The sequence below is a fragment of the Tyto alba genome, unplaced genomic scaffold (genome assembly GCF_018691265.1).
Source record: "Tyto alba isolate M040663 unplaced genomic scaffold, T.alba_DEE_v4.0 Super-Scaffold_16, whole genome shotgun sequence".
Classification (NCBI taxonomy): Eukaryota; Metazoa; Chordata; class Aves; order Strigiformes; family Tytonidae; genus Tyto; species Tyto alba.
This window is the reverse complement of record NW_024881278.1, coordinates 14618746-14646392: the sequence shown is the minus strand read 5'-3', so window position 1 is coordinate 14646392 and position 27647 is coordinate 14618746. Positions and strand designations below refer to the sequence as shown.

Genomic DNA, 27647 nt, shown 5'->3' with positions numbered 1-27647 from the left:
TCCTCTAAATTTTATCTATTGAAATTGTAGCAGCAAATTCAGCGGTTACAGCTGCAGTGGCCATTCCAACTCCCCATCCAAAGAGCTTTCACTACTAATGCTTGCAGGGAAATATCTATCACTGGATAAAACCACACAACTCAGTGACTGCAGAATTTACCGTTTATCTGATCCAGAATTAGAGGAGTGCATGATGTGCATCTACTGCCCTCTCAATACATGTATTTATTTTTTCTCTTCCTTGAGGAAGGCATCTGGAGGCCATCTCAAGTGCAACTTGAGACTGTCAGGCACACAGTGGGATGATACTTGGTAAACCTCTTTTTCCACATTCTACCTGAAAATTAGGATTTATTTTTTGTGTACATCTAACAAGCTGATGACTACAGAGCTAGCATGAATTGAAAAAAGTTGCCCTGTGCCAGTGTTACTAATGTGTTATTACCTAAAGGGTATTTCTCAGTGTTAAAACAGCCACACAGTTTTCTCTTTTAAAATGTGTATTTGGGGATGAGAGAGGGGCCCTGAGAGGTTTTGTGTCCAACCCCAGTGCTCTGCAGTAGCCTTCAGTACACATGAAGCAGCAGGTTGGCAGAAGGGTGTGCAAGTGAGCTCCAGCCATTCTCGGGCTCACTGCCCTCCTTAGAAAAACAGCTGAAACAGCATTTCCCACGTGTATGCACGCAGCCAATCTGCAAACATCAGGGCTGTGGGAAGGTTTTTGCACTGTTAGCAGCCCTCTCTGACAGTGTACCACACAGCACTGAGAGAGTTCAAGGTAAATTATGCTTTTCTCAGCAAAACTCCTAAGCAGCACGCCTCCACAGCAAACTCACATACAAAACCAGAGAGGATAACACACTTGTAGTGCAAAGGAGCATTTACTGGTACCTCCCATGCACGTTAGAGCATGCTCTGTCAACACGGGGCTTCTGGTTTGAGGTGCTGCAATTAGACTGGGGAAAGCAAAGCAATCAGCGTAGGCTCTGACCTCTCACCCTAGGTGTGTATTAAACACATTGCAATTAGCATGCTAATTATCTGTGAGAAAAATGGCCTGCAAGGCCTCCAGCCCTGTCTTTTCCTGGAGGGTGGGGTAAGTGCTTTCCATCAACTTGCTAGGCTCTGCAATATTCAACTTTTTTTCCTCTTTTCAATGGAAGTACAGGCCACCCGTTTCACAGATGTAGGACTGAACAAAAGGCTTACATTTCTTCATTCTCCTCTGTTTTTCTTGCAGTCTTTGGCAGATCACCAAAGGTTCATCAGCTGGGAACAGCACTGCTAAATTACGAAGCAGCTTGACCAGGCGGCCACCAAGACATAGCCCAGGATACCCTCCCCACATCAGGCTCCCGGTACACCCCTGGGCTCTCTTCTGAAGCCAGGAGCCTGTGAGTGCCCCCCTCTAATGAAAAGAGGGTACAGAGAGCATAAGAGGGACAGGGGTTGTGGTATCTTCCCCAGCATGCAGCTGTGACCTTGTTCTGGGCTTATGCCCCACTTACCCAACTAAAACCAAGTCTGATTTACTAGATGTTGGCCTTAAACAGGCTGTGCAAAAGAAATCTTGAGGCTAAGGCACTTCTCCTCCGTGCTCTTTTTCCCTCCTCACCCTTGTTCATGGGAAATAACTTACAGTGTAAAATCTTGATCTGACGCCTCTTTCATGGTCTCTTCCTTCCCCATTTTGTGGCCTGTACCTGATGCTGCGTAGAGGCCTCCAAAGAGCAAAGACCACATTTGCTGTGCCACAGCGCTGGTGTGTTATTAACCGTATTACGCTTCTGCAACATGAGGTTAATAAACTGAAAAGCAAAAATATTTATCTACTGTGTAACAAGAGTAGTTTCAAGCTGTGGTAATGCAAGGTCTCAATTTTTAGCTGTGATTTCAGCATCGTGAGATTTACTATTTGCACATAGGCTAATTCACATACACAGACGCTGAGCAGCTGTGCTGGTTTTGGCTTGGGTAGTGTGGTAGAGTTGATCCTGTGCTCACTGGATTCACCATCATCTTCCAGATAACACTGAACACTGGGAAGGCTGCTTTGACCAGTAAATGGAGAAACTAAGTGGTTACACTCTTTCATGGGGAAACAGCATCCAGTTCTGAGCATTGCACTTTGAACATGCAGCCGAGTTTTAATCTAGAGATAGTTTGTAAAACCACCAACCTCGGGGACCCCAAGGGATTGGATCTCATCAGAAGCTGCGGGTGACACACAAATCAAAAAGCTATAGTATGAATGCATAAGAATATGCTTTTTGTGGAAGCCCGGGAGACTCCAAGGGCCCTAACAGAGTAAGTTGTGAACTTGATGCAAAAACCCCAGCCACCATTAATGCCCCAGAAAGGAACCCTGAGACTACTCTGACCTACATTGCTCTTACCGTCCATGCTCCAGCTTCAATTAGGTTCTGCTGAAAAAAAACAGGCAGCCCTCAGCTCTCACAGCAGCAACAGCCGACACAGCATCATTAGCAGGTCTGGCAGCACACAGAGAAATAATTACACGCATTATAAAGCAGCAACAGCAGTGACGGGCTCAGAAGGCAGCCCCATAAGCAAGTGAATGTATAGATAAGAACAGTAATAGCATACGGTAACTCAGGGGACGATAACAAGCAGGTTATTGAAATATGCTTCGAGGAGTAGGAAGATCAACTTGGATAGGAGGGAATCAAAGTGGCATGTCTTTTGATTCAAGTTCAACCTCAGCTATAATCTATACATTCAGGGTTAGGTCCAATACAGACTACCAACAGACACCCCCCACCCATCACCACTTCAGCTAGATCACTTCAGATCTCAGCTTCAGTAGAAATATTTTAAAATGTGAAATAGTGTTCCAAAACCATTCAGAAGTGAATTTTTCTTTAGACCATTTTTGTGTTGCTAAGCAAAAGATGTAGGAATCATTCTGATTGAAACTTAGACCCAAGGGGCAGAATGATAACTTAAATCTTGATTTTTTTTTTTTTTTTTTTTGCCCCCTCAGGTTGTCATGAGTCACTGAACCTGTCTGAATTATGGCACATTGGAATATATATATTTATAAGAAATTTTAAAAGGATTGGTAGTCTTTGGGAAATTAAAAGTTTTAACATACTGCAAGTCATATGAAAAACCAGTAGCATCCCTTTACTATTACATCTGTGGCCTTATCAGCTGTACTTTGTAACAAGTTGTGCATGTTTTGATTTTGGGGTGAGATACTGCATTTTATGCCAAATCCTGAAGTCCATCAGTTTTCATTGTACCCCATTTATAGTGGATACTTCTAGACAAACGTGCAGCAAATCAGCATCAGCTCTTGCAGTACCTGCCTTAGAAAAAAGGAACAGAAGGTAGCGGTGTCCCTGTAGACCTCCTGGGTGCTGGTACGCCTATAGTCCCCTGTAGATTGGTGGCCACTTACTGCTTTCTTTCAAAGTCCCACCTCCAAAATAAGCAGCATGCATTTTGATGTCATATATTTGAATTCCTACAATTCTGACAACCAACAACCAGGGCAGGACCTTCTCAGCAACAGGGATTTTTTCCCTCTTAAGTATTATGCAATTTAATAAGTAACTTTTTTAAAATCTCTTCTCCCACACACTCCCCCCCCCTTTTTTTTTTTTTCTAACTAGAAGCTCTACTTTTTGCTTTTTCGCCTCTGGGTGGAGTTCAATAAATTGGATAAAATTCAGATCTTCCCCTACAGCATGTCTAGAAGCTGTAGGTGGATTGCGGGACACTGGCCGCGTAACAGATGTGCAGATAACCTGCGTATGGGCACCATCTATACATCCTGCACTCATTTCTGCACCCAGGCTGCTGGGCTGCATGAAGTCAGACCCTCTTCCACAGGACCCGGATAAATAAGGAGGCCTTTACTACTCAAAGCAGAAGAGACAGTGAATATGAAAACAGCGATTCAGGTTCAGTGAGAGTTCACGTAAAACAGGGGTTTAAATTTTCAGGCGGAGCCAGACACAATGCAGAGTCGAGCCCTTTTCAGGAGGAAATTAATTTGCTGGGCTTTGTGGGGCTGCACCAAGCAGCCTCCCCCACTCGGGAGGTGGCACGAAGGTTCGCAGCACCATTTCCAACCTCATTCAGCTCTTGCTGGCCCTCAGGACAAGCTGGTGGCATCTGAAGGGTGAGAGGAAATGGCTGGAAGGGGTTTTGGGGGTGGGTTTTTTTTTTTTTTTTTTTTTGGTGTTATGGCAGTTAAAAGCCTTTGACAGCACAGACGACTTGCCATCCCAGCAGCGTGGTTTCTGTGCTGCAGGTCATTTCCCGGGCGCTGCCACAGCCCACTAATTTCTCTGCGTTAGTGCTGAAGTGCTCACCATGCAGGGAGGATTTTTGTCCAAAACAAATGCAGTTTCAGTAAGCTGTCAGCAATCAAATGCCCAGGTGGCACAGAAAGAGTTATTTAAAATAATATATTGGATCATTTAGGTCAACATTAAGCTATTTTATGCCTTTTGTTATTCTGTTCCAAAACAGATCCTGTTGTAATATTCCCAAAATGTAATATACTGTGTCAGAGCACCAGTTCTATTGAGTTGCCTCAATTAAAACCTCAGACATCACTTAGGATCAAATTCCATTCTATTAAAATAGTCTGAGTTGTGCTGGGTTTATGCTCTTGCAGCTCTGAATCATAACACAGCCCTTCAGAAAAGAGTTTCATTTATATAGCACCGAGACCATGCACAACAGTTTTCTCAAAGCTTCATCAGCTCTGCTGTATAATTTTTCTGTTGTTTCCTGCTGTAGAGAATCAGTGACATTTAAGAGTGGCTCTTGGAACTCCACAGATAAAAGGTAAACAGTGCCTTTATGATGCCCTTGATTTATTCACCAACAACATGTTTATTTGACAAATTATTATGCAAGACAGCAGTAGGCCCATCTAGCTAATTTAGTCTTTCACTACTATAATTATAAAATATACGTATGTATTTTCTATACTAATCTGAAACACTGAACCCAAAGAGTATTTATGCAGGCCTACTATGCTAAGTTAAACTTCTCCCAGTGGGAAAAATTATCTTTCAGATTATTCTCTTCTTTTTTTTTTTTTTTTTTTCAATTGCTTAATTATATGCAATACCTTTAATGCCAGTCTAGATAAAATATGGAGCTTGAAACCAACCATAACAATTGGGTATTCAAAAGACATCGATACCAGACAGTGCTGCTTTGAATTATACGATCAAACGAGCTACAAGGACTTTTACACTCCTAATAACAACTGCTTCTCGTTTACCACCGACATTGTGTACAGAGAGACGTGTTAATCGAATGCATATTTTTACATTACCTCCAGAAGAGTGAATCCCTTCATTGTTTAAAAACTACGGACTACAGTCTTTTGTTTGACATGTGAAATTCAGATGACACTGTATCTTTTCTGGTGGGGAGCCTTGGAGGAGAAAAAAGGCGAGTTTTACTTGTTTAGTTTAAATCACTGAATGTTTGTCTAAAAAGTAACTTATTTCAGCATTTAAAATAAGCTGAGTCCCAAGAGGTGAGATACAGTTTCCCAGACTTGCATGGCATTTGATGGATTTTCACAGCAACATTAATTCAAGAGTGATTTGCATTACATCAGCTCTCTCTTCTACACATCCACATCAATTAGTTAAATTAACTTCTGAGCAACTGCACACATATGGATGAGTGCCAGGGAAATACACACAGAGCCGTAGATGTGCTTGATACTCTTCAGGTAGGTCCTTTTGCTTGCATTGCTCCTTTCTGAGGGCATACTGCTTTCTTTCATGGTGTCCCAGTGAAAAATACTGAAATTATTTGGCCTGACTAGGGAAACACATTTATGTGGTTCAGCCATTTTTCATCTGGGCCAGACCTCAAGGAAAGGCGACTTCAGCAGGGCTGAGGTGTTCTGGGACTGGCATTGATTCATGGGAAGCAAATCCTTAAAAATGAATAAGTAAATTAAAATCAGTGAGTTTATTCCATTGCATTTAAAGCAAATAATTAAACTTGTAAATTAGATCACAGGGAAATTCCAGCTGGAACAAACTCGAGGACTGCCTTATCCAACCTCTGGCTCAAACTAGGATCAGCTGTAAGGTCAAGCCTGCTCACTCAGAGCTTTAAGTGTCCTTGATAAGGCATTTTAAATAGGGCAATAAAGCATTCTTTACTGCCTGCACAAATACCGAGCTATCCCCACCTATTACCACTGAAAATGCTGCAGTTGTAAACCTTGCCAGTAGATGCCACTACAGTAAAATTGTTATAAAATAAGAGTCAAGATGAAGACCTTTTCTTCCTTGGTACGCCTTGATGTCTACCCAGCAGCTTCACAGAATTACTTAAATCAGAAGCTGGTCATTGGAACAAAATCACCCCAATCCTGCACCACCACCATCCCTCTCAGGGGACTAAGTTTTCTTGGGTTTAGTGCAGAAACAAAACCACCACATTGCAAAGCATGAAGGTATGGCTTGGTGCGAGCAGAAGGGCTGGACACGGCAGATGCTGATCACTGCATTTAACCCACCCTGGCAGACACTGAGGTGGACAACGAGGGGCATGACAGAAACTTCAAGGAACAGCGACACTTGGAGCATCCTACCCGCAGTTTGTGCTGCCTGAATCCTCAGAGACCTGCGGGTGCTCTGGCAGCCTGAAGCATCTCCGATTCTTCCATAAGAAAGGGAACAGAAAAGGGCTTGGGCTTTGGTTTTTGCTGGTTTTGAAGTTTCACCATAAACTGTTGCTTCTTGATGCAAGAAACCTGTCTGGGCACAAGCATCGAAAGCCAGCAATCAGCCAACCAATACCTGGGGAACGTTGGGCTCCACCTCAGCCAGAGTATTTTCTTGGTCAGGTCTCTGTTTGTCACTCAGTCTCTGCACACCCTTACTCTTCTCAGAGAAGGAAAGAGCAGAGCTACTGCTAGTAAACTGGCCAGACAATACATGTCTGTCCTTGGTAGAACCACCCGTCTGCTTTTCTTGGCCTACGTCAACTAGGGAGAGTTACTCACTGATAGGAGAAGCCCAGCTGGAGAAACGGTCCTGCCTGCTGCCGGTTAGGCAGCCTGAGAAGCCTGATAAGGCTCAAAATGCCATGCTGGGTCTTGGCAGTGGTGGCCTTTGACTTATCCAAGAAGCAGCTCACCACAGAAACAAGGCAGGCAATGCCACGCCCTGATCTTTTACAGCTGCATGAGGATCTTGACTTTATTTTTTAAATGAAAGTTATGGTTACAAAGGCACCTTAAAGGGAGGTGGGAGGGAGATCATATACAGTGGGTCACGTACTATTTGAAAGGCTGAATGACATGGAGGTGGACCTTCAAATCACAGAATACTAACTAAAGTATCACTGTTTCTTAAGACAGTTGTGGTGGGCATGGGGAGGGAAGAAAACACATCTCTAGTGGCTTTACTGAGAAGGGGGAATAGGAACAAGACAGACCCTTAAACAAAAAACATGGCATCCATGCAGTTCCTGGACATCCTATGAACTAAGGGAGCCCACCAGCATCTGAAAGAGATGGGGAGGGACACAGGATAAAAGCAGTCTCCTCCCAGGAGAGTCCTCCAAGAGTCTCCCCTGGGCTCTTGGTTTTCTCAGCGGGGAATTTTTCTGCTCACAGTGGCCCTTGGGAAGGAGGTACATCCACAGGAGTCCACTCCTTGTTTAATGAGTCTCTCTTCCTTTGTAATCTCACTGATCTCAAGGTGGATGATAGAAACCTACTTATGATAGCACCCAAACCACCAGCTGCGAAGCAGTGAGGGAAATGGAACAAATTCCTTGGGAGAAAAGGAGACAAAAGGAAACGCTCCTTGAGCATCTACAGCTGCAATGTTGTCGAGTGACAGCCTGAGAGAGATGAAGCCTTCATCCTCTGGAGATGCTGGTTTCTCTCCATGGACTATTATCAAGGCTGAGTAGTTGGAGTTGAAGGTTTAACCCAGGTGTGAAAACTGAGATGATGCCAATCACTCCTGAAGCTGTAGGCTTCCTTTAGGGCTATCAGCACTACCGTTGGGAATTAACACTCCTGATCTTCTCCTGTTCCCAAGGAGCAGTGATTTCTTCCAGTCACACTTGGGAATAGAGGATGTCTCATCTCAGCCCTGCTCCTAAGGTATTTCTCTATCTCTCTACAGACAGAGCAGACTTTTAGAGAGATCGCAGGTGGCATCTGTTCTGCAGCAAAGTTCTGAGGGTGCAGTAGCTCACCAACACACACCACTGTGTCTTAGCACCAGTGTTCAGCTAAACAATATTTTCGGGCTCCTATCAGTGAAAACTCTATTGACTCCCCAAAGCCTTTTTGCCCTTATCAGTCTCAAAGTCCACTAGCCATGGGATGGTACCACTTGTATGCCTCTATTCTGAACACATTGGTGGGATTAGCAGCTCTCCACAAGGCAATTTTCTGTGAACTTAAATAACTGTATGTTTACGGCACATGAACGTGTTGCCTCATGTCAGGAAATAACATAACTCAAACTGCAGAACCAAGATTTCCTTCTCTCTTTTTTTTTTTTCTGGCAAGCTTAGCACCAGGTTTTGGGGTCTGCTTTTAGAAATACAGTGGTGTCACGGTCAGATTTTTGTTAGAAGGTAAAACACATTTTTTTTACTGGTTGATTATTTGAAGGATGATTAATTTTGCCTTTAAAAAAATCCTACCTGAACATAACGCCAAGAGCTGAGATCAAGAGCCATTCAGTCACTGGAGTAAAAAGAAATAGAGGAATCCTTCAATAAAATCACTTTGAATAATGAATGTGCCTGAGTAAAAACATTGCTAATTTGTACCAGCTGGACATTTGACAGAACTGAAGCAGCAGATGCAGACCTCTTCTCCTTCCCCCCCACCAACTATTGGTGTTTGATGGTGCTTTACCATCATTACTTGACATTTTAACTGCTCCTTTTGTAACATAGCCTAGTATTTGTGCATGCTCAATATAAATTTTGGGCCACAGGCAAAGCAGACTAAACACACAGAGTACATCTTGCTACCCAGAAAGAAGTCCACTCATCTGCATCTTTTCCGCTCTTGCAAAAAAGCAGAAGTCATTGTAATTGTGGGCTTAAGTTAAGTAAGAGTTAAGATTTATGGATGAAAAGCCCATCAAGAATTAAACAGCTTTGCTACACTAAGAAAATAGCAAATGCTGATTTAATGAGAGGAATGGCCACAAATTTCTTGTGATATCTCCTATGTAGTTTGCTAGGAATATTTAACATGAGCATGAAAAACTCCTTGTGAAAGAAGTATAAACTTGCAGTCCTCATGCAAGCGAAGCTTCAGTTTTGAATGAGATCTAAAGATTTAGATCCTCTAATCAAAATCTCTTAATTGCCACAGGTTGCTTTGTGTTCTTGCACAGAGTTTCTATAAACAAAATCTCCATAAATGTAACAGAAATATGGGTATGGATGGGACCTCCAGGCATCATCCAGTGAAAATCCTGTAATGAGACAGGATCAGGGAAGCCGCCGTCAACATCATTGAGATCTTACTATAAAATTCTCCAGTGAAGAATAATGCAAGACTTTTGTAACCTGTTTCAGGCATTCACCCTATGAATTATTTTTAAAGCATAAGTAATTTATACTCAATTTTAAATAATTTTAACAAATAGTTTTAAGACATTTCTTAATAAAATAGGTCTTAATTGCATCTAATGAAGATGATTATCTTACTGAAAAGCAGCCATGGAGAACATGGATCTTTGTACCTTTATAAACAAACCTTTTATGTTAGAAGACCAGTGTGCCTTTGCGGTTGTCTCTTATCCAGAATTAACATATTGGGTTCCTTCTATTTTTCCATGAAGGTCATTCTAGCTCTCCCATCTGCTTGTTACCTTTATTAGCCTGTCATGGTTTGGAGCCCAGAGGGCAACTGAGCACCACACAGCCATTCACTCACCCCTTCTCTCTATCAGGAATGGGAATGAAGCAGAAATGGTGCAAAGAATCCATTATGGACAGGGAGGGGTGACCACCCATTATGGTCATGGGCAAAAAACCAGACTGGTTAGAGGAAGAAAACCGCTTTAATTCAAATGCTAACAAAACCAACACTTACCAGACAAGGTGGGACAGTGAGAAGTGCCACCACATCCCAAAACATCTCCCCCCACCCCTCCCTTCTTCCGGAGTTCAAGTCTGTCCCCATCTCTCTACTTCCCCTCCCAGCAGCTCAGGGGGCAGGGGATGGGAGTTACAGTCATCTTGCCTCTCCTTCCTCCTTGGGAGGTGGGGTGAACGCCGCACATTCCTCCCCTGCTCTACATGGCTCCCCTCTCACAGGAGACAGTCCTCCATGAACCTTCTCTGCAGTGAGTCCTCCCCACGGGCCGCAGCTGTTCGCATGCTGCTCTGGCGTGGGTCACCCCTGTGTGTTGCAGTCCTCCCATGCTGAACTACAACTGTGGGAGCTGCTTCTCCCCTCAGAGTCCTGGCCTCCTTTAAGTGCAGCTGCCTGTCCTGGTGTGGGCTCCTCCACAGGCTTCAGGTCGGCCTCTGCTCCTCTGGTGACCTCCATGGGTGGCAGGGGTTGGCCCTGCCGTCTCCCCACAGGATACAAAGATCTCTGCTCTGGTGCACCTCCCCCTCGTCCTCCTTCTTCCTTCCACTGACCTGGGTGTTTGTCCTCCCAACTCCTCCTCACAAGTCCGCACTCCCTTTCAGGTTCCCCTCCTTAAATACGTTATCTCAGAGGCACAACCACCGTCACTAATTGGCTCGGCCCTGGCCAGAGTTTGGTCTGACTTGGAGCTGGGGAAGCTTTTGAGAAGCTTCTCACAGGGACCACCGATGTAGCCCCCTCCCCCATTACCAAATAAAAAATGTCACCACAGAAACATTGCACGTAGCCCTTGACTAAATTCAATTAATCTACTTCCTTCCTCCCCAGTTCCAGGTAAGAGTGAATACTACCCATGCCACCTGTATATTATGTTTTTAAATACCTCTCCATCATTTCATGTGGGTTTGATTTTGTCTTTCAACAAATATTACATCATGGGTTCCCATCAAGTGTGACACCCAGCTCAGTACCCTTGTTTTCCCCACAGCATCCCATTTCCCCACCTCCACGGCACGAGGTGAACATAACACAACCATGTTTGTGTGTTTCTCTTGCATTCAAGTATTCTGCAGTTCGTCTGCACTGAATTTCATATTTAGGTTTTAGGCCATCTCCTCAATTTATCAGACTTACTCTGAATGCTCAATCATTTATTTAAATTTACTAAAAGAAATGAGCCCAGGATGGATGTTCATCTGGCTTCTACTTGACAGCATGTTGTCTTCCCCCTCCGTTTGGGCAGACAAATAAATACTCCTTGCATGTATCTTCTTCCTTCCTTCCTCCAAAACACTTGGAATCATTACCATAACAGTAGTGAGCTGTAGACTACTCTTTCCACTCCGTTCTGTGGTCTTGTTGGACGCTCAGAGCATCATTAAAGTCAAGATACAACCTTGATGTCTTCCTCCTTATCAACTAAACAGATGACCTCATTCAAGGAAGTGGTTTGGATAGGTTTGTTCTCTTCAAGTCTACTATACCTTTTTTTTTTTCTTTTTAAGCCAAATTACTTTTTGAATACTTACGATCATGTTTTAATAATTTCAGTATCTTTCAAGGATCAAAGTTATACTGATGCATCCACAATTTCTCCAGTCCTCCATTTTCAACCCTCTTCTCATCGGTAATGCAGACTATGTTAACAAAATCAGCTGGTACAGACAGAGCTTTAAACAAGCATTTATTTTCAAACATCAAACCACATATTTCTGGAGCCTATCAAATGCAAATCATAAGACAAAGATGCCTCAGAAAAGCCTTTTTTTCCATGCAGCTTTACTGCTACTTAAAGTGCAGTTGTTCTGCAAAAGGGATTTAGAAAATCATTGTAAGTCATCACGCTTTTTGCATCAATCTTTCTATGACTTGTTCATTTTACAAACTCAGAGACAGCTCTTCCAGTTGTCAGTCCTAAACATTAATCCTGCCTCTGGAAGTCAGCAGTTTCTTTTCTGGGAACCCCACTGCTATCAACAGCAATCAACCTTTATTAGCAGTAGCAATCTCACAGCTGGAAATATCCCAATTCACAATTTTGGGGGCAATGCAGAAACCAGAATGTAGTTCAAAACGACATCGTTGGCTCTGCTGGATAACAGGCACTAAAACTATCCTCAAGTGTAATATTGTACCCTTTGCTTACATTCAGGAAAAGAAACTAAACTTATGAGCACAGATGCAAGCACTCACGAGTCAGGAACTGCTGTTAAGAAGTTAACCATTTTAAACAGAAGAATTAAATACGCATTGAAATACCCAGTGCTTACCCCAGGGCTTCCTCTGAAAATGAAGAATGATGCTGATCACAATGCCTGCTGCTCGGCAGAGAGGAGCCATCCTTGCTGCCCCAGCAGCTGGAAGGACAAAACTGCCCATTATTTCCTCTGACCTCTCCCCAAACAGGTACAATTCTTTCTTCAACTCTCAAACGTTATCATCATTGCTTCCCAGTTACTGTTTCATGACACAGTCTCTGCCATTAATGAGTTTTTACCTTACCCCTGCCTTGGTCCAGCTTTGTCAGTGATACTTCCGTCTCTTTCCTACGCAGACTACCATTTCATGAACCTCATTATAACCTAAGATCTTGGAAATACCTTTGTTCATTTTCTAAATTTTAAACAAAATCTTGCATGTTTAAGAATAGGGATCATATGTAGGAACATCTTCCCTTAATTGCCCCATCATATTTTTGCTGAAGGTAGCAGTGTAAACACACCCCTATCCCCCAGTTACAAATAATACCTCTGTTCCCAGAGACCTTATTTTTCCTCTTCATTGGCTCCAGCTATTTTACACATTTCCCATGACATAGAACAATGTTGGGCATTGTATCTGTTGCGGAACAGCTCTGCAATTTACTCCAGCTGCTGCCTTTGCTGGGTGATTTCACAGCAGATGATTATTTGCTCATTAATATACAGTCATGTGAGTAACACTCCAGTTTGAGCATTTTGGGGCGGTATTTCATATGCTTTTATTTTTAAATTACATTCTTGATACTGGAATAAATGCTTGGGTGTTTGTACTATTGTGACCTGAGGCTTGTCAGGTTTGGGGTTTTTTTTAAACTTGTTTAACGGCAAAGAACGTTATGCCAAGCAGCACAGTCCACAGCGCCTGCCTCCTCTGCCTCCTCCATAACTAGCCAGACTATTTTTCCATTCATTAGAGCATCACTATTCTTGGATATGACTGAAGAAGATGATCCTGGTATGGTCAGACTCTGGCTGTAGGGAACCAGCACAACACTAGTATATGATTGCTAATAAAAAGCCCCAGTGAAATATGGTGGGGTGTAGGTCTTCTGGAACCTAAACTTAACTACTATAACCAAAGTCACCTTAACAAAGATTTGCAAAGTAGCTCCGTATCTAGAGGCTCAGAACCACTCTTTGGCTGATAATACGCACCAGAAAATCCCAACCTCTACCCTGAACTGAGCAGGGCATCTCAGCTGCTGCAGCCCTGGAAGCTCAGTAACTCTGAAATACTGAACTCTGCACCTGAGTACATTAAAAAAAGAGACTCTAAAGGTCATATGTACGATTGGTGATTATGTGAGCCGTCACAGGCAGGACACAGGAACAACCACAAAATCACGGATGAAATGCAAAGAGTAAATTTATCATTCCTGTTACCTCACAACCCTGGGGGACGCAGGCATTGCAGAGCTTGGTCCTTGCTAGCCAGAAAGAGGAGAAGAAAGAGAAGATCACAGGCCTGCTGCTTTTACCTGTATATAACAGGGATTTTCGTGGGCATAGATTTCCACTGTGCTTGGTCTTTCCCACAGCAGGGCAGGAGTCTCAAGGATGTTCGATAAGGTGCCTCTGAGTCTATCACAGGCCTGGGTTATCTGAATGCAGTCAAGCACACAAAGCTAAACAATGATTAGTATGATACATGTGTTTTTGACACTGCAGCTGCAAGTCACTTTAGCATGTTTACAATCCTCCTTGCCAGTCTTCTGCTGTATTCCTACAGTAGCGCAGAAGTACATCTAAGCTCAGAGTTGAAGACCGTTTCTTTGTACAAACCCATATGAATCCCTTTATTCCCCCCAAATATGCTATTTAAATATACAGCACACAGAGGAAATACTATGTTATGGAAGAAGGGTAATTGAAGCATCAGCAGAAAAGAATACAACTCCATAATCAGCTTTTAGGTACTTAATGGTATTAAGTACCTTAAGTGAGAGGAAAAGAAGGGGGGGGGGGGGGGGGAGAGAGAGAGAGAGAACTTAAGAAATCAAATAGTTGAAGTCAAGGCAGAAAGCCAGAATACACAACTGACCCCTTAAAGAAGACTCACCCTGCTCCAACAGCCTTACAATGTGAGTAAGCTGTATGTAAGATAGCTTAATGTGGCTTCAGACATGTCATTCTCACAGGGAGCCTTGGGGTCCTCCCTTGTTTGCATCGTGCTGTTCTAAAAGGCTGTGGTACATAGCGTGGTCAAAACATTGACAAATAATCTCTGATAGTAAAGAGACAATTCCTGATTGAAGTACAGGGAAAAGCACTGTGTTCTCTGTAGCCCGAGGGATGGAGTTGGAGGTGAGGGCTGTTCATCGGCTGGCAATTGGATGAACTGGTGGGCCCCCCAAGTGTAGGGGAAGGAAGGTCTAGATCAGGTTCTAAATAGGTTTAGTGTTCTAGACTGTGTTCCTGATCATGTTCTGTTAGAAGGCTGTTCTAGATCCAATAAACTGGAAACTTTAATAACTGCTTAGTTCAGCATGTCTGGGCTTCATTAAATTAAGTACATTTCTGTAAATGTTATGGTGTTGATTTTGTATTTCTTCTGTATCTCAGAAGGCCAAAACAAGGTGAATCTTGAATTCGCAAGAAGGTACAAGAAAGTATTTTGGGAATATTTTGACAGTTAAGCAACGAAGCTGCATAATTTGTGGCAATTTCTAGAGTATATTCTACTGTTTTGCAGAGTGATCCAACTTGAAAATTACATAATTGATGTTATCCACAAGGCCTTAACACTGCAAGGGAAAGCAAGATGGCTCAAAGATCTTAAACACCACTCACCCTATAACACAAGAACTGACTTGTGCCAGCAAGCTCTGTTTGCTTTGGAAATAAAAAAAAGCTGAAAATACAGTAGCCATGCAGAGCTTTTGCACTATTATACAACAGTCATCTTTATCTTCACAGCACCTGGGAGAAATTTAGGTGTCTGATTCTGTACTGTTCCCTCCTATAAGCTTTGCATTTTTTACATATGACAGAATTGATCAGTTTTAAGCATGACTTGCAAGAAAATAATTTTGCTTGACCCACTTCACGTCTGTCCTCCAAAAATCCTCATATCTATTGTCATACTGAAGATTGATTCTACTTGGGAAAATTAAGACCTAGGTAAAAATTAGTAAAGGACACCACAAAACTGCAACTGTGAAAACTGAGCAATGGAAAACAGGAAATTTAAAAGTCTCTTTAAACCCATGCAAACATCGAGTGAAGCAACCCAGTCCCTCCTCTGAGTGTATTCAGGCCTTTATATTCCCACATATTGTACATTTCTTAAAAGTAAAAATAAGCACGTTGTAAACATTGTTTAACTGGATGAGATGAAAATTTGATGTTTACATCTCCAGAAACATTTCAAATATATAACTAATGGCTACAAAAATTTTGGCTGCTACACTTGAAAAGAATACCAGTCTTGATGTCTTTTGGTATCAAACAAGATTCCTGCAAATCTCACTATCAAGCAAGTGACAAGGACAAAATGCTGACATGAAATGGCCGATTCATCCTCAGCATCATGCTGGATGCTCTGCTCTCCCTACAAGCTCTCCACTCACGCTTTAGGAGTCTTCTTTGCAGCCAAACACTGAGATCGTGTGTAACATAGAAGCAGTTTGGAGGAAGGGCTGGCACACAAGCCAGCCACATCCAATTTCTGTCTTCTGGCAACATTAGAGCCACTGTAAAAATAGAGAGAATCCTACCAGCAGTCTGATAATACTGCTTACAATCACTAGTGAAACTCTCAAATGCTGTAGCAGAAAGATATACACCTGCTTTTGCTCAATTAAAAAAATCAAGGCAACAAAAGTACTAAGAAAAAAAACCACCTTGCTGTAGTTTAGGGGAAGGACACTGTGCCAACAAGGACAGGAGCACAATCCAGAACCCATATTGTGCATCTTTGACACAATACTGTTTTCTAGATGAAGTCAGACAACTTCTGTCCTCCTCTCCGGCAGCTGCAGCACAGAATTTAAGTTTCTAAAGCCACAGATAACTTTGTACTTTTAAAGTTAACTAAAAAATGCCTTTTAACTATTAAAAAAAGCCTTTTTAGCTTAAATAAAAATGCCTTCAGGCTTACAGGGTTAGTCTTTGCAGCTGACATAAACAGGTTTTGTTAAACTTGACTATGTTGTTTCTAACTGCTGGGTGATGGCAGAGTCAAGAAAAAGAGTAGATGAGCTCAGTATGGCAGCACCAGAATGACCATTACAATTATCCCCTGATGCAACTTACTTGGAAATTAAGTTGCAACAGCCATATTTCAGCTTTTAGGTTCTTGTTTTGGTTAAATTGGATCTGTTCCCTCATTAGTACGGGGCAAATAAATTGTATTTTGAAATAAGCTCTATGCGATGAATATAGATGAGAAAGGACATAAAAGTTCACAAAGAAAGGAAAGCATTTTTCACATTTAGCATTTAATCAGGCTTGTGGAGTCCTAAGGTTTTGTTAGGAAGGTTATGGTTTGTTTCATGAGGTGGCAATTTGTGTAAGCCCAGGCCCGATCACAGAGGCCAGAGGGTATCCCCATCTCCTGGCAGCCCGGGCTGATCAACTGCCAGACCAGCTAGCAGAAATAAAGCAGGTAAAAGTACATAAATAGGCTAGAGAGAAATGCCTTGTTCCTGCCTTAAAATCCAGCTCAGGCTTTGCCATGTGTGCAGGAGAGGGCAACCTTGGTCAAAAGGCGAGAGGCTGCTGAGGGAGAAGATTTTGGGAAGCCTGAAGGAAGAACATGAATCCATATCTGCGTCTCTACCTTTAAAGATGAATTTAAGCCTAAAAAAACCTATGGCTGAACAGTCATCCCCTGCCTTTTCTGAAGCTATTTTAAGACTAAAAACACCTGAAAGAAGTTGTTCTGCAGATTTTGAAGGGAACAGTTCAAATAACAGTTCAGTGATGCTTCAACTTCACTGTTGGATATCCCCTAGGCTGAAACTATGATGACTTTGAAATAAATTTATTTTGATTTTCCTCCGTGTTCTACACATTGAACATGTAAATCCTTTTGTTAAAAGCAAGCCATCACAGAGCAGAGACTTTTCTGGTTTCAGGTCTCTCTCAAGCACTTCAATTACCTTTCTACAACATCAGAAAAATCAGTATTCCATTGCTAGGAAAAAACTACACATCGTACGTTCGTGCCAGAGAATCAGTATTTATTTCAAATACAGAACTGATACTGTGCTCTATCAAAATAGCACCTCTTCTAACCAGGAAAGCATTGATAGGAGGAGGAAAAGAAAAGTTAATTTGTTATCACCAATACACTTGTAATACATGCTTTCCTCCTGCCCCTTTTCCAAACCAACATATTTTCAAGAGAATAAACCAAACTAACGGGAACATGAAGTCTATACACAGTTTATAAAATGTAAAAGGACCAATTTTAAGTCACCGTTTGCAATATAGAATCTCAACCCAGCTGCGATGCGCATCTGCAGCAGTGCACTGAAGTTTTCCTCTGGGAACATTAGCTTTGGCAATGACATCTGAAAAAAAACAAAAAAACCCAAAAAACCCAACCACTGAGATAACTGTGTAATTGGAGTATTTTAATTTGTATTCCTTTAAAAGCAGACATCAAGCCATTTCTGAATTATTAGTGAGGATCTTCTCCATAAAAAGCTGTTTCCTTACCCTAGCAAATTTAGTACTACTGAAACTCAGCAGAGTTCAAAAATCTCCCAGTGCTTGTAATGGCTGCATCACTGTAACACCGGCTCCAAACTGCACCAGTTGTTATCCAGCTCCATACTCAAAAAGGAGACATTACTTGTCAGTAATTGCTACTTATTTATTCAGTATCTGTACCTCAGTTATTTAGCAAATCAATTTTAGTTTAGAAATACTGCCAAATGCCTTTCATTCTTTACTCACAGCATACTGTAGTTGCTATAGTGTAGTCATAGTGTAGTATGGGAAGTTACTATGACATTGATGACATGCAACACCGTACATAGAGGCATGCCATTCTGGAGCATACAGATTGGAAGTAAGCAATTAAAAATAGTTTGAGCTATTCTGTTGCACCCCGATGGTATTAGAAGCAGGATTCCCAACCTCCAGTAAGAAAAGCCATTTCCTGTAATTTAAGTTATATTTTATTGCTTACATATTTTTCATAGATGGATAAAACAAGCTGGGCAGTATTTACTAGATTGTATAAGTACAAGACAACTACATCTAATGGCTGGAAACATTTCAGACTAAGACCAAGCTCTCTAATACAATGCATATTGACTTCAGAGAAGCTGAGAAGACTCAGGACTTAAAGATGTGTAACATTTTTATTCATAATAGCTGAGAGCATATAGAGAAGCATTCACAATTTGGGTGCAGTTAAACAAAGCATGAAGCCTATTGCCTTTAGAATAACATAGAGGGTAAATATACAATGAGTTATTTGCTTTAAAGGTTGCAGGATGAATGACTGTCACTTAAAGGCATTGATTTTTTTTTCCCAGAAGACCAATAACTTCACGGCAATGAAGTCGTCTTTCAGCAGATATATAAAATGTAATTAACAATTTATTATGCAATGAAGAAGCTAAGACATCACTGCTGGTGCAGGCCCTGGCTGTGCTCCAGGCTTCACAGAAGGGCTGTGCTGGGTCTGGCTGCACATGGTCAGACCTCAGGCTGTGACCCTGCGAGGGTCCCCACTGACAGTGGGGTTTTAGACCTGAGCACCTCTCCCTTTATATTAGTCAAATATGTAAAAGACGTAACTTTGGTTATGTATTTCACCTTATGTTTCTATGCCAATAACAAAAAAAATAAAAGCATAAGCGAAAAATAAAACAGCAAGAAAACACAGTATTTTCTGAAATGCTCATTCCCTTCCGCCTGATTATTAAGAACACCTTCACCTCTGGTTTTCCTCACACACAATTCTTAGGAACACATGAAGCCCCGATGGTCCAATCAATATTCATTATTTTGACCATGCTAAACACGCCCTCATCTTCAAAGCCTTTTGCACCTCTATTCCTTCATTTTCAAGGAAGGAATTTGCATTTTTGGCTGGCAGAAACCCTCTCTTCTGGAAAGATGAGCCCTCTTATTTGCCTACCGCAGCTGTGGACTTGTGATTTCTTTACCTACTTTCCCTAAAGGTGCACTACCCCATGCCCATCCCTAAGTTCATCTCTGGAGAGCTCTACTTCCAGGTGACTTTGAGATGCACTTCCATTACACCACTCCAAATAGCTCACAAGAGGATTTTTCTTTCCAAGCACCCTGTGCCACTAACTGCAAGTGTTAACCAAGCCCAGTCGTTCAGCTTAACTCAAACAAAACTGTTCGTTCCCAAATGAGAGCACAGAGCATCTCGTTGATACTATGATAAATTATTATAGCAAGTAGGAGCTCACCAAGTGTTACCCAAGTGAAACAAGAGGTGGAAACACATTTGAAAAGTAATACAAACAGGTTGAGGAAAGAACTGAAAACATGAGAAAATTGCAGAACGTGCATATTTTCAGCTTGCAAGTTATCATTTTATAAGACTTATTTGAAGAGTGGGGTTTGTTTGGTTTTTTAAAATAATTTATTTAAAGAGTACCTGAAAGCTATCACTAGTATGCAGCCTGCGTGCTCCCCTTTCGTGTAATCTGAGATCTGTGTGGGAATGTGACCTTGTGAAGACTTGGTATGAATTTGTCACCACAACTTCACAAATGTTTGCTTGACTCCACAGTATCTGAGTATTTAAATCTCTGAAGGATTTTTTTTTCTTCCCCCATAAACTACAAACAGGATAGCCAAAGCAGATTTAGAGGCCTCATCCAGCAGTGCTGCCTCCAAAAATGTCTTGACCATGCATTGCTGTGTCAAAAGAGAAAAGGCTTTTGATTTCCTTTCACTGCTGGTATAAGGCCTTCTGATCATCAGACAAAGCCTGAACCTGCACATCCCTAGCCAATGGCACTCTCCCCTTGGGTACACAGTATTTATTAGGCACTGCACCTTCAATGCAGCCGAGCTTCCAGTGTCTAACCGGATTGAACTCCTTGGCTTCCCCGCTGCTTCTGGATGCAGTGGTCTTCTCCTCTTTACATACATACCATTAAGTCACATAACAGAGCTAATTTCAGTTTTTTAAGTGACTGACTCCTACTTCAAAAGTCACTTTTGGGAGGTTGAACATGTAAACCGGCACCGTAACTGAGAGATGCACTCCCATACAGCAACACGTAGCGTAAGGTTCTTGCCTCTGACAATCCAAACACTCTGGGAAATATCTGAGTTAAAGAAAATAATGTTTAATGCCACGTTATATGCAGAATACAAAGTTTCACCCTTTGGGTCAGGCTACAAGAAACATTGCACTAATGCAGATTGTCATGTTATTCTTGAAGATCTGCTGACAAAACCAACGAATATGCCAACAGTCTTTCGTAAACACCAGTGTCTTTCAGGCACCGTGGGCACCCGGCAGTACCAGCCAGTACTCCTCAGGATTGCATTTCGCTGCTCACCCTGAACAAGGGGAAGGATTTTTCCACTTACCTGTGAAGTCCCTTGATGGACCAACTCCATCGGGACTGGAATCCTCTCGAGCTCTCTCCGCTTCTTACACTGTCATGCGTTGTCAGCCTGTGGGACTGAGAGCTGTGGAGAGCTTTTTGCATTAGCAAAGATTACTGGGCAGAGATCACAAGGCACATTTTTGGCCAATTTTGTCTCAAACGTGGGCATCATTCACTGGCAGAGATAAAGGTCTCAGCCTAAGAGCCACATAAGACCGATTTGCATCTGCAGCAGCCACAAGGCTTCACGGCCGTGGCAGACTCCCCCTGACCCACGCTCAGAAGCCATTTACGAGCACATCTGCCCTCCCCCTGGCCTCAGGGCTGCATGTTGGCTCCCAGGGCTGGTTCTGCAGCATCACAGGACTTACCGAGCTCCGTAACATCAAGCTGGTTTCACAATAAAGTACTGGCAAAAAGATGTCAAGTTGCAGATAATTTACCTTAACAGAGATGTAATTTTTTTTTTTATTAAATGTACTAGGCCTACAGAAATGGGCAAGCAGCCCTAAGACTGCCCAGAAAGCCATCTCTGCTGACTGTCTCAATTGGTGGATTCCAGCAGCATCCAGTCTGGGTTCAAAACCTGTTTGTGAGTCTTCAGGCCTCTCGCAGCCCCGCTTGTTTCTAGCTGCTTCTCTCCCTGCAGGTATCAGCCCACACTGAGCATTTCCAGAGCTCCCTTACACTTTCTCTTTTTACACCCACTTCCTCGCTACTGTTTGCGTTTTTCTCTGCCTATGTCAGCAGCTTGCAGATCAACTCCTAGAGGCACTGCAAAGAAAACCAGGATATAATTCAGCACACTTTTAGTGTAGTTCGCATAGATAATTTTATTGCTGAGTTGCAAGTTGTTCAGAGGAGTTAAGGACTTCAGTGGCTCCAGCTGGCTGGTGATAAAAAATTACACTTAAGATGGTAAACATAGGATGATGATGGGAGATCACTTCCAACTCTACTGTGCTTGAGCAGTTGAAGAAGAGACCTGTAGTCGCAAAGAGAATTGAAAATGTCACACCAACTCTAAAATAGGATGGGAATGGAGGAGAACGTGGTCCACATAACTGAACAGTGATGGCAAAATTAAGCATCTCAACAGAGAAAACTGTCAGCTTGCAGCTGACAGCTGCAGCAGCCAGAGCAGTAATACAATTCATCTGCAGTAGTTGCTCCACACCTTTGCCATTTAACAGTTTATCAAGGTAGGACACTGGATAAAGAATACTCATTGAGTAGGATTCAGGACACTAAGCTCTACCAAATGAATGATATAAAACACATTTATGAATAAATAATGACTGAAATTTCAACGGGGATCCATTTATAAAACAGAGGTAATTTTACAAAGCTCCTAGACTTTCAACATCACTGTGATGACTGACTACCTGAAGAACCCCCGTGCAATGAATGAAGGTGCCGATTACCAGGTAACATGCAGATACTAGTTGCGCGACTTTAAGGTTTTGCTGAGCTTTCCCAACACCTAGAACTGCATCTCCTCTTCCATATCTTGGACAATTATGCCAAGTTCTATTACACTTTTTTTTTTTTTTTTATATTCAAGTTCATTTAGGTTTATATTTCCTGACATGATGTATCAATTTCAACAGTCACAGGTGACCATCTCCACAGAATTAAAGTAAATATTTAACTCCTGTCAGGCCTTCATATGGGCTGAGTTAAAGATACACTCTTTTGAATGGGTAAATATATATTGTGCCTGTTGATTTATAAGACTTGTCTCTCCATTAAGACTCTCCTAAATAGCATGTCACTGAGCATTAAATAATCTTCAGCACTTTATAGCCCCAAATCACCCCCAAGGCAAACAATTTAAGTGAACTTTAGCCTGTTCTTCAAGTGTTTTGCACTGGCCCCCAGTTCCACTGAAATCGCTGACTCCTTCCCTTTCCACCTGCTTTCTATCAACCCCCCTCATCCCTACCCCACAATAGCCTACAGAGTCAGGAAAATCTACAGCCCCCGAGAGAACTGGTAGTCTTGGGTACAAGGCCAGTTTGGGAAACCTTTTCCTTTGTCCCCATCAGCCCAGTTTTGTCCACCTATCAAAACCAGAGGGAATCTTCTCTTGATTTTGCAAACTTTGTATGACTATTTATATGATTAATCGTAAGAGACATGCTGACAAATAATATTTAGCACTGGAACTGAGCCCAATTAAACATTTTCAGAAGAACCTATGTAAAATGCTGATAAACACCAGCTTGATTAACCTCAGATCACCTTCCTTCTGTAATGCACAACTTTAAAAAGTAGATACATACATCTCTCTACACCGATGACAGATTTTTTTTTAACAATGTTCAGAAATTTAAATCAGAAATGTTTATATTTGTTGCCTAAACACTACTCCAATAATAGAAGGCCATTTTAGAATCTAGTGATAATTTTATTTAAAAAACCCCTTTATAACTCATTAAGGTTGGTGCCAAAATTGGCACTAGGTCCAATGGTTTTCCAAAGCAGGATTATCCCATTATCTCTCTGAACAAAAAACAACAAAAGCAGGTAAGTACAGCTTTCAGGATGCTGCCAAGGACATTTAAACAGCTACTCTCAATATTCTTCTGCAAGACAAATTGAGCAAAACTGTCCTTAGTGTACAGAAAGCTATATTAATCTTTCACGGTAGGTTTTCTTTATTACCAGGATCAAAAATAAGTCATGAACATAAAAACTGCAAAAGAAAGTCAGACTAACTGCAATTATTTTTCCCCTGGTCTTTTCCTTTCTTCCAAGCTCTCCATGGATACAGAGACCAAAGTGTATGCTGTGTGAGAATGTAAATCGAATCATACATTTAAAATGGATTTTCATTTATGTACAGCAGTTACTGTTCATGAATGTTACACAGTCCCTGCAATTACATTCTTTTTAAGTCTTCACTTTACTGAATCTTCTGGTGGATAAACAGAAAGGAGAGGTGGATTCAAGGAGTAAGGAATGATCACAGTTATTAAGAATTTGGGGAATTTGAGTAGTAAACCTTGAGGAGTCTTCCACAAAGTTCCAGAAATAAATGGTGGCAACGTGTATATATTGCAATTTTATTTCATTCGCTCAAACAAAACGTTAGCATGTAAGAAATTTAAAATGACACATTATGATAAAAATAGCAGAGAATGAACTGAGAAACTGAAAAGAAGGTAAACCTAAATGCATGAAAAGTCAACATTCATTAGTGATCATCTTCAGTCTTTGATTGACACTTGATGCTCGATAACTTTTTAAAACAATGAACTGGAAATCACTATGACTATCTGAAGAGATTTCAGCACCAGCACTAAGATTTTTACATTCAGTTGGTTTGCAGTTGACTTGGTAGCCACTTGTCTATAGTGCAGGTTTATCACAGGTCAGATCACAGTGTTGAGGAAAGCAACGCCTTCCTGGCATTAGAAAGGATCCCTTAAACTGCCCTCAGCTTAAGACATCCATTGTACAAAAGCACAGAACCACCACAGTATGGTTTTTAAAGAACTTAGTTACCAGGAAGCAAAATAATCTTAGCTTCTGCAGTTCATTTTCAATACTGAAATCTCTGGAAATGGTGCAACTGTCAGTAGGACAGGAAATGTCTACAGTAATCTTAATTCAATCTGATTTTCTGGAAAGAACCAATTCGGCAGTTTGAGATACAGAAAGTATGTATGTAGAAGCAGCACAAAAGACAACATCTGTTCCTTTTTCTTTTAAACAGAAATCATGTTAATTGTAGACCAAGGCACAAAACGTTTAGTGCATAAGCCAGTTCCTTGCACAATCCAGTAGTTCAGCCTTTAATTTTGGACCACTTCTACCCATTCACGCTATTCCAACTATGCTACTCCTGAACTCTCCTAGAAACAAATCAAACATGATTTCTGACAAGGGTAAACGTCCTTAATGCTCAAAAAGTCTGTATAAAACAAAAACTTACATCAACAAAGATGAAAATGCCTCCTCTTGTTTTGAGAAAAACAGTACTTGACAAGCTTACTACAGATTTTTTTTTTAATGCCTTCAATAAATGCATGCAGAAAAATGTTTTTGTTTTTCTTTTTAAAAGATGATTAATAGATGGAGTTAGGCAATATTTCCACTGTAGTCTCCTCTTAGAATTTGAGCCTATAGAAACAGGAAATGTTTGAATTGGAGAAAAATTTCCTATTTAAGCCTTCCCAAAGCTCTAAGTGCTGTTTTGCTTTGGTGTTCAGCACTTAAGACAGTATGTTATTGAAAGCATTTGTCCTACAAATGGAGCTGCATATACTGTTAAGCTGAAACATTAATCTCTCCAAAAGTTCTAAGTAAACTTTTCTTTTGGATCAGCACTGATCCCAAAGCAAACATGGCACTGTTACGGCTCAGAAAAATTGACAGTGCAAAGGTAAAGGGAAGATTTTGATCCACATTCTTTGTCCAAAGCACTACAAATCCAATTCACAGAATTTATCTTCCAATGAACTGTACCACATTAAAAAAAATTTTTAAATTAAAAATTTACAAGCATAGAATCTGAAGACCCTGGGAAACAGAAAGGTATCATCTCCCCTAAAAATGATTCTCAAATTGTTGACTGAAACCCATGACATACCATTGCTGTTTTTTGGGGTTGTGTGGAGCTGTGGGGTTTTCTGTTGGTTTTGAGTTTTTTTGGAAGGAGGGTGGCAGATAAATTAGGAGGAGAAGGGGACATTTACTGTGACCTGATGCTCCATCATTCTAAGGTAACTAACTGCTGTCCTGTTTCATTAAACAATCAAAAAAGGAGTCTCAGAAAAGAGTGAAGCAGAGGGTCATGGTAAAAAGGTAAAGGACAACGCACTTACACAGGGGCATCCTCAGTAATTCAGATGCCTACATGTTTGTTCTCTCACTGAGAAATGTGTTAGGTTCACGTGGGAGTTTCAGAACCATTATGGAAGTATTACTGAATTTCAAATAGAAAACTGAAAAAAGATACAAAAGGATTAAGTACCTGGTTCCATTAACATGGTTACTGATAAAAGTCACGTTTTCCTCATTATTACACATGCATGTAAGATGAAGAAAAAGTGTATAAAGTAATAAAAATGTGTCACCTTCCCCCTCCCTCATCCCACATCTTTCTGGGCATAAATTAAGCCTTACAAATGAAAAGGCTACTCTGTGACATGCAATTTTTCTTTTAATTAAAAAGCTGGCTGTGTTGTGTTACATTACAAAAATGTCCACATGCATAAATCTAAAAAAAGCCCCAAAATCTACTGTAAATCTACAACATACTAATGATTTACATTTGACTGCTGATTCGCATTATGTAGAAGTCTTAGATTTGGTAAAGCATCGTAACAATGTAGGAAGGCATCTACATCTTTAAACTCTGAACTGTATTTGCTTCTTTTTAATTTTCCTATAAAATTGCATGAAGGCTAACTAGAGAGGCTTCCTATCATAAAATTCCAAAATCTTGATATGTCGTCACTGTCTAGGTCATTCACTTACAAATATTGCCCTTTAAAAGCACACATCTCTAATTGCTCCATGTTTTGAGAACTGAACTTCTACACATCTGATCTTTTAAATTATTCATGGAAATATCAGATATGATAGGAAGACAAACCTGAGATACATTTGAAGTACAACAGTATAACTTGCTAACTCCTTCATTAATAAAGAAAACCTCTCTGAAAAGCCTTCCCAAGCTTTTCCCTGTTTTTTGTCTTAACAACAAATTCTGAAACATGTGCAATTTTATCTTGACATGAGTAGACTTCAAAGCACTGTGATCTTGTCTGATAGGTGTAGGAATTTCTGCATAATCATTACAGTAACTTTAAGAGTCTTTTCCACCCTGCTGTAAAGGTCAGAAAAAAGCTGCAAACTAGGAGGGGAATAGCATATCACCAGAGTGATGTGTCTGAAGCTTTTCAGAATAGGTTGTTTCTCCCTCCTTCCAAGTGTCTGTCTGTCTCCATTTTCTTCTAACAGCTCACAAAACGTAGTCAGTTTTATACCAAGTTAAAGAGTCACATCGGCTTAGTACTAGTCTTTCTATGCAGTGTTCGACTTGCTGAGTTCCTGCCTGATAGCTAGAGAGAAAGAGAGAGGAAGATTAGCAAATCAAATAATCAAAGTCAAGACAGAAAGCCAGAATACACACTGACCCCTTAAAAAAGGCTCACCCTGCTCCAACAGTCTTATGTGAATAAACTGTAGGCAACATAGCTTCATGTGGCTTCAGACAAGTGTCAAACAGTCAATACCCTTATTTCTCCTGTAAAATTTTTGTTAACATCTTATTTTTCAGTTCTGCATCTCCAGCAAGTCTGTGACCCTACCTGATGACAATCACTATCACTGGTATTATCAAGAAGCATATGTGTGTGTTCATTTATTTTATTTTTTTGTTTAAGAGCAGCCTCAGGGCTCTCCCCCATTTGCATTGTATTGTTCTAAAAGGCTGCAGTACACAGCACAATCAAAATACAGGGAAAAGCACTGCATTCTCTGTAGCCCAAAACCAGTCAGCTCTTTCTGTGACATCAGTCGATGACATCTGATATTTCACCAGCAGTGGTATCAGTTATAATGACTACCCCTCCCTGCCCTTTTTTTTTTTTTTTTTGCACCATACTTTATTTTGGTACTTTCCACAAAGCAAAAGAAACGCACACTGAGATAGTAAATCACACACAGAGTTTTATTTACTTCTTGACTGGTACACCTTTAAGATTATGGTTTCTC

At 41.2% G+C, this 27647-nt stretch overlaps 1 protein-coding gene across 8 annotated transcripts in view; it reads right to left on the bottom strand.

The window, feature by feature from the left end:
- Positions 1-21731: 21731 nt before the first annotated feature.
- The window catches only part of ENAH (ENAH actin regulator), a 99277-nt gene continuing 93361 nt past the window's right edge, over positions 21732-27647 (bottom strand). For all 8 annotated transcript variants that reach the window (XM_042789585.1, XM_042789590.1, XM_042789593.1 and 5 more), the window contains one exon: positions 21732-26992. In XM_042789585.1, the coding sequence (XP_042645519.1) occupies positions 26955-26992 (38 nt within the window). In that variant the 3' untranslated portion in view covers positions 21732-26954. The remainder of the gene's footprint in view (positions 26993-27647) is intronic.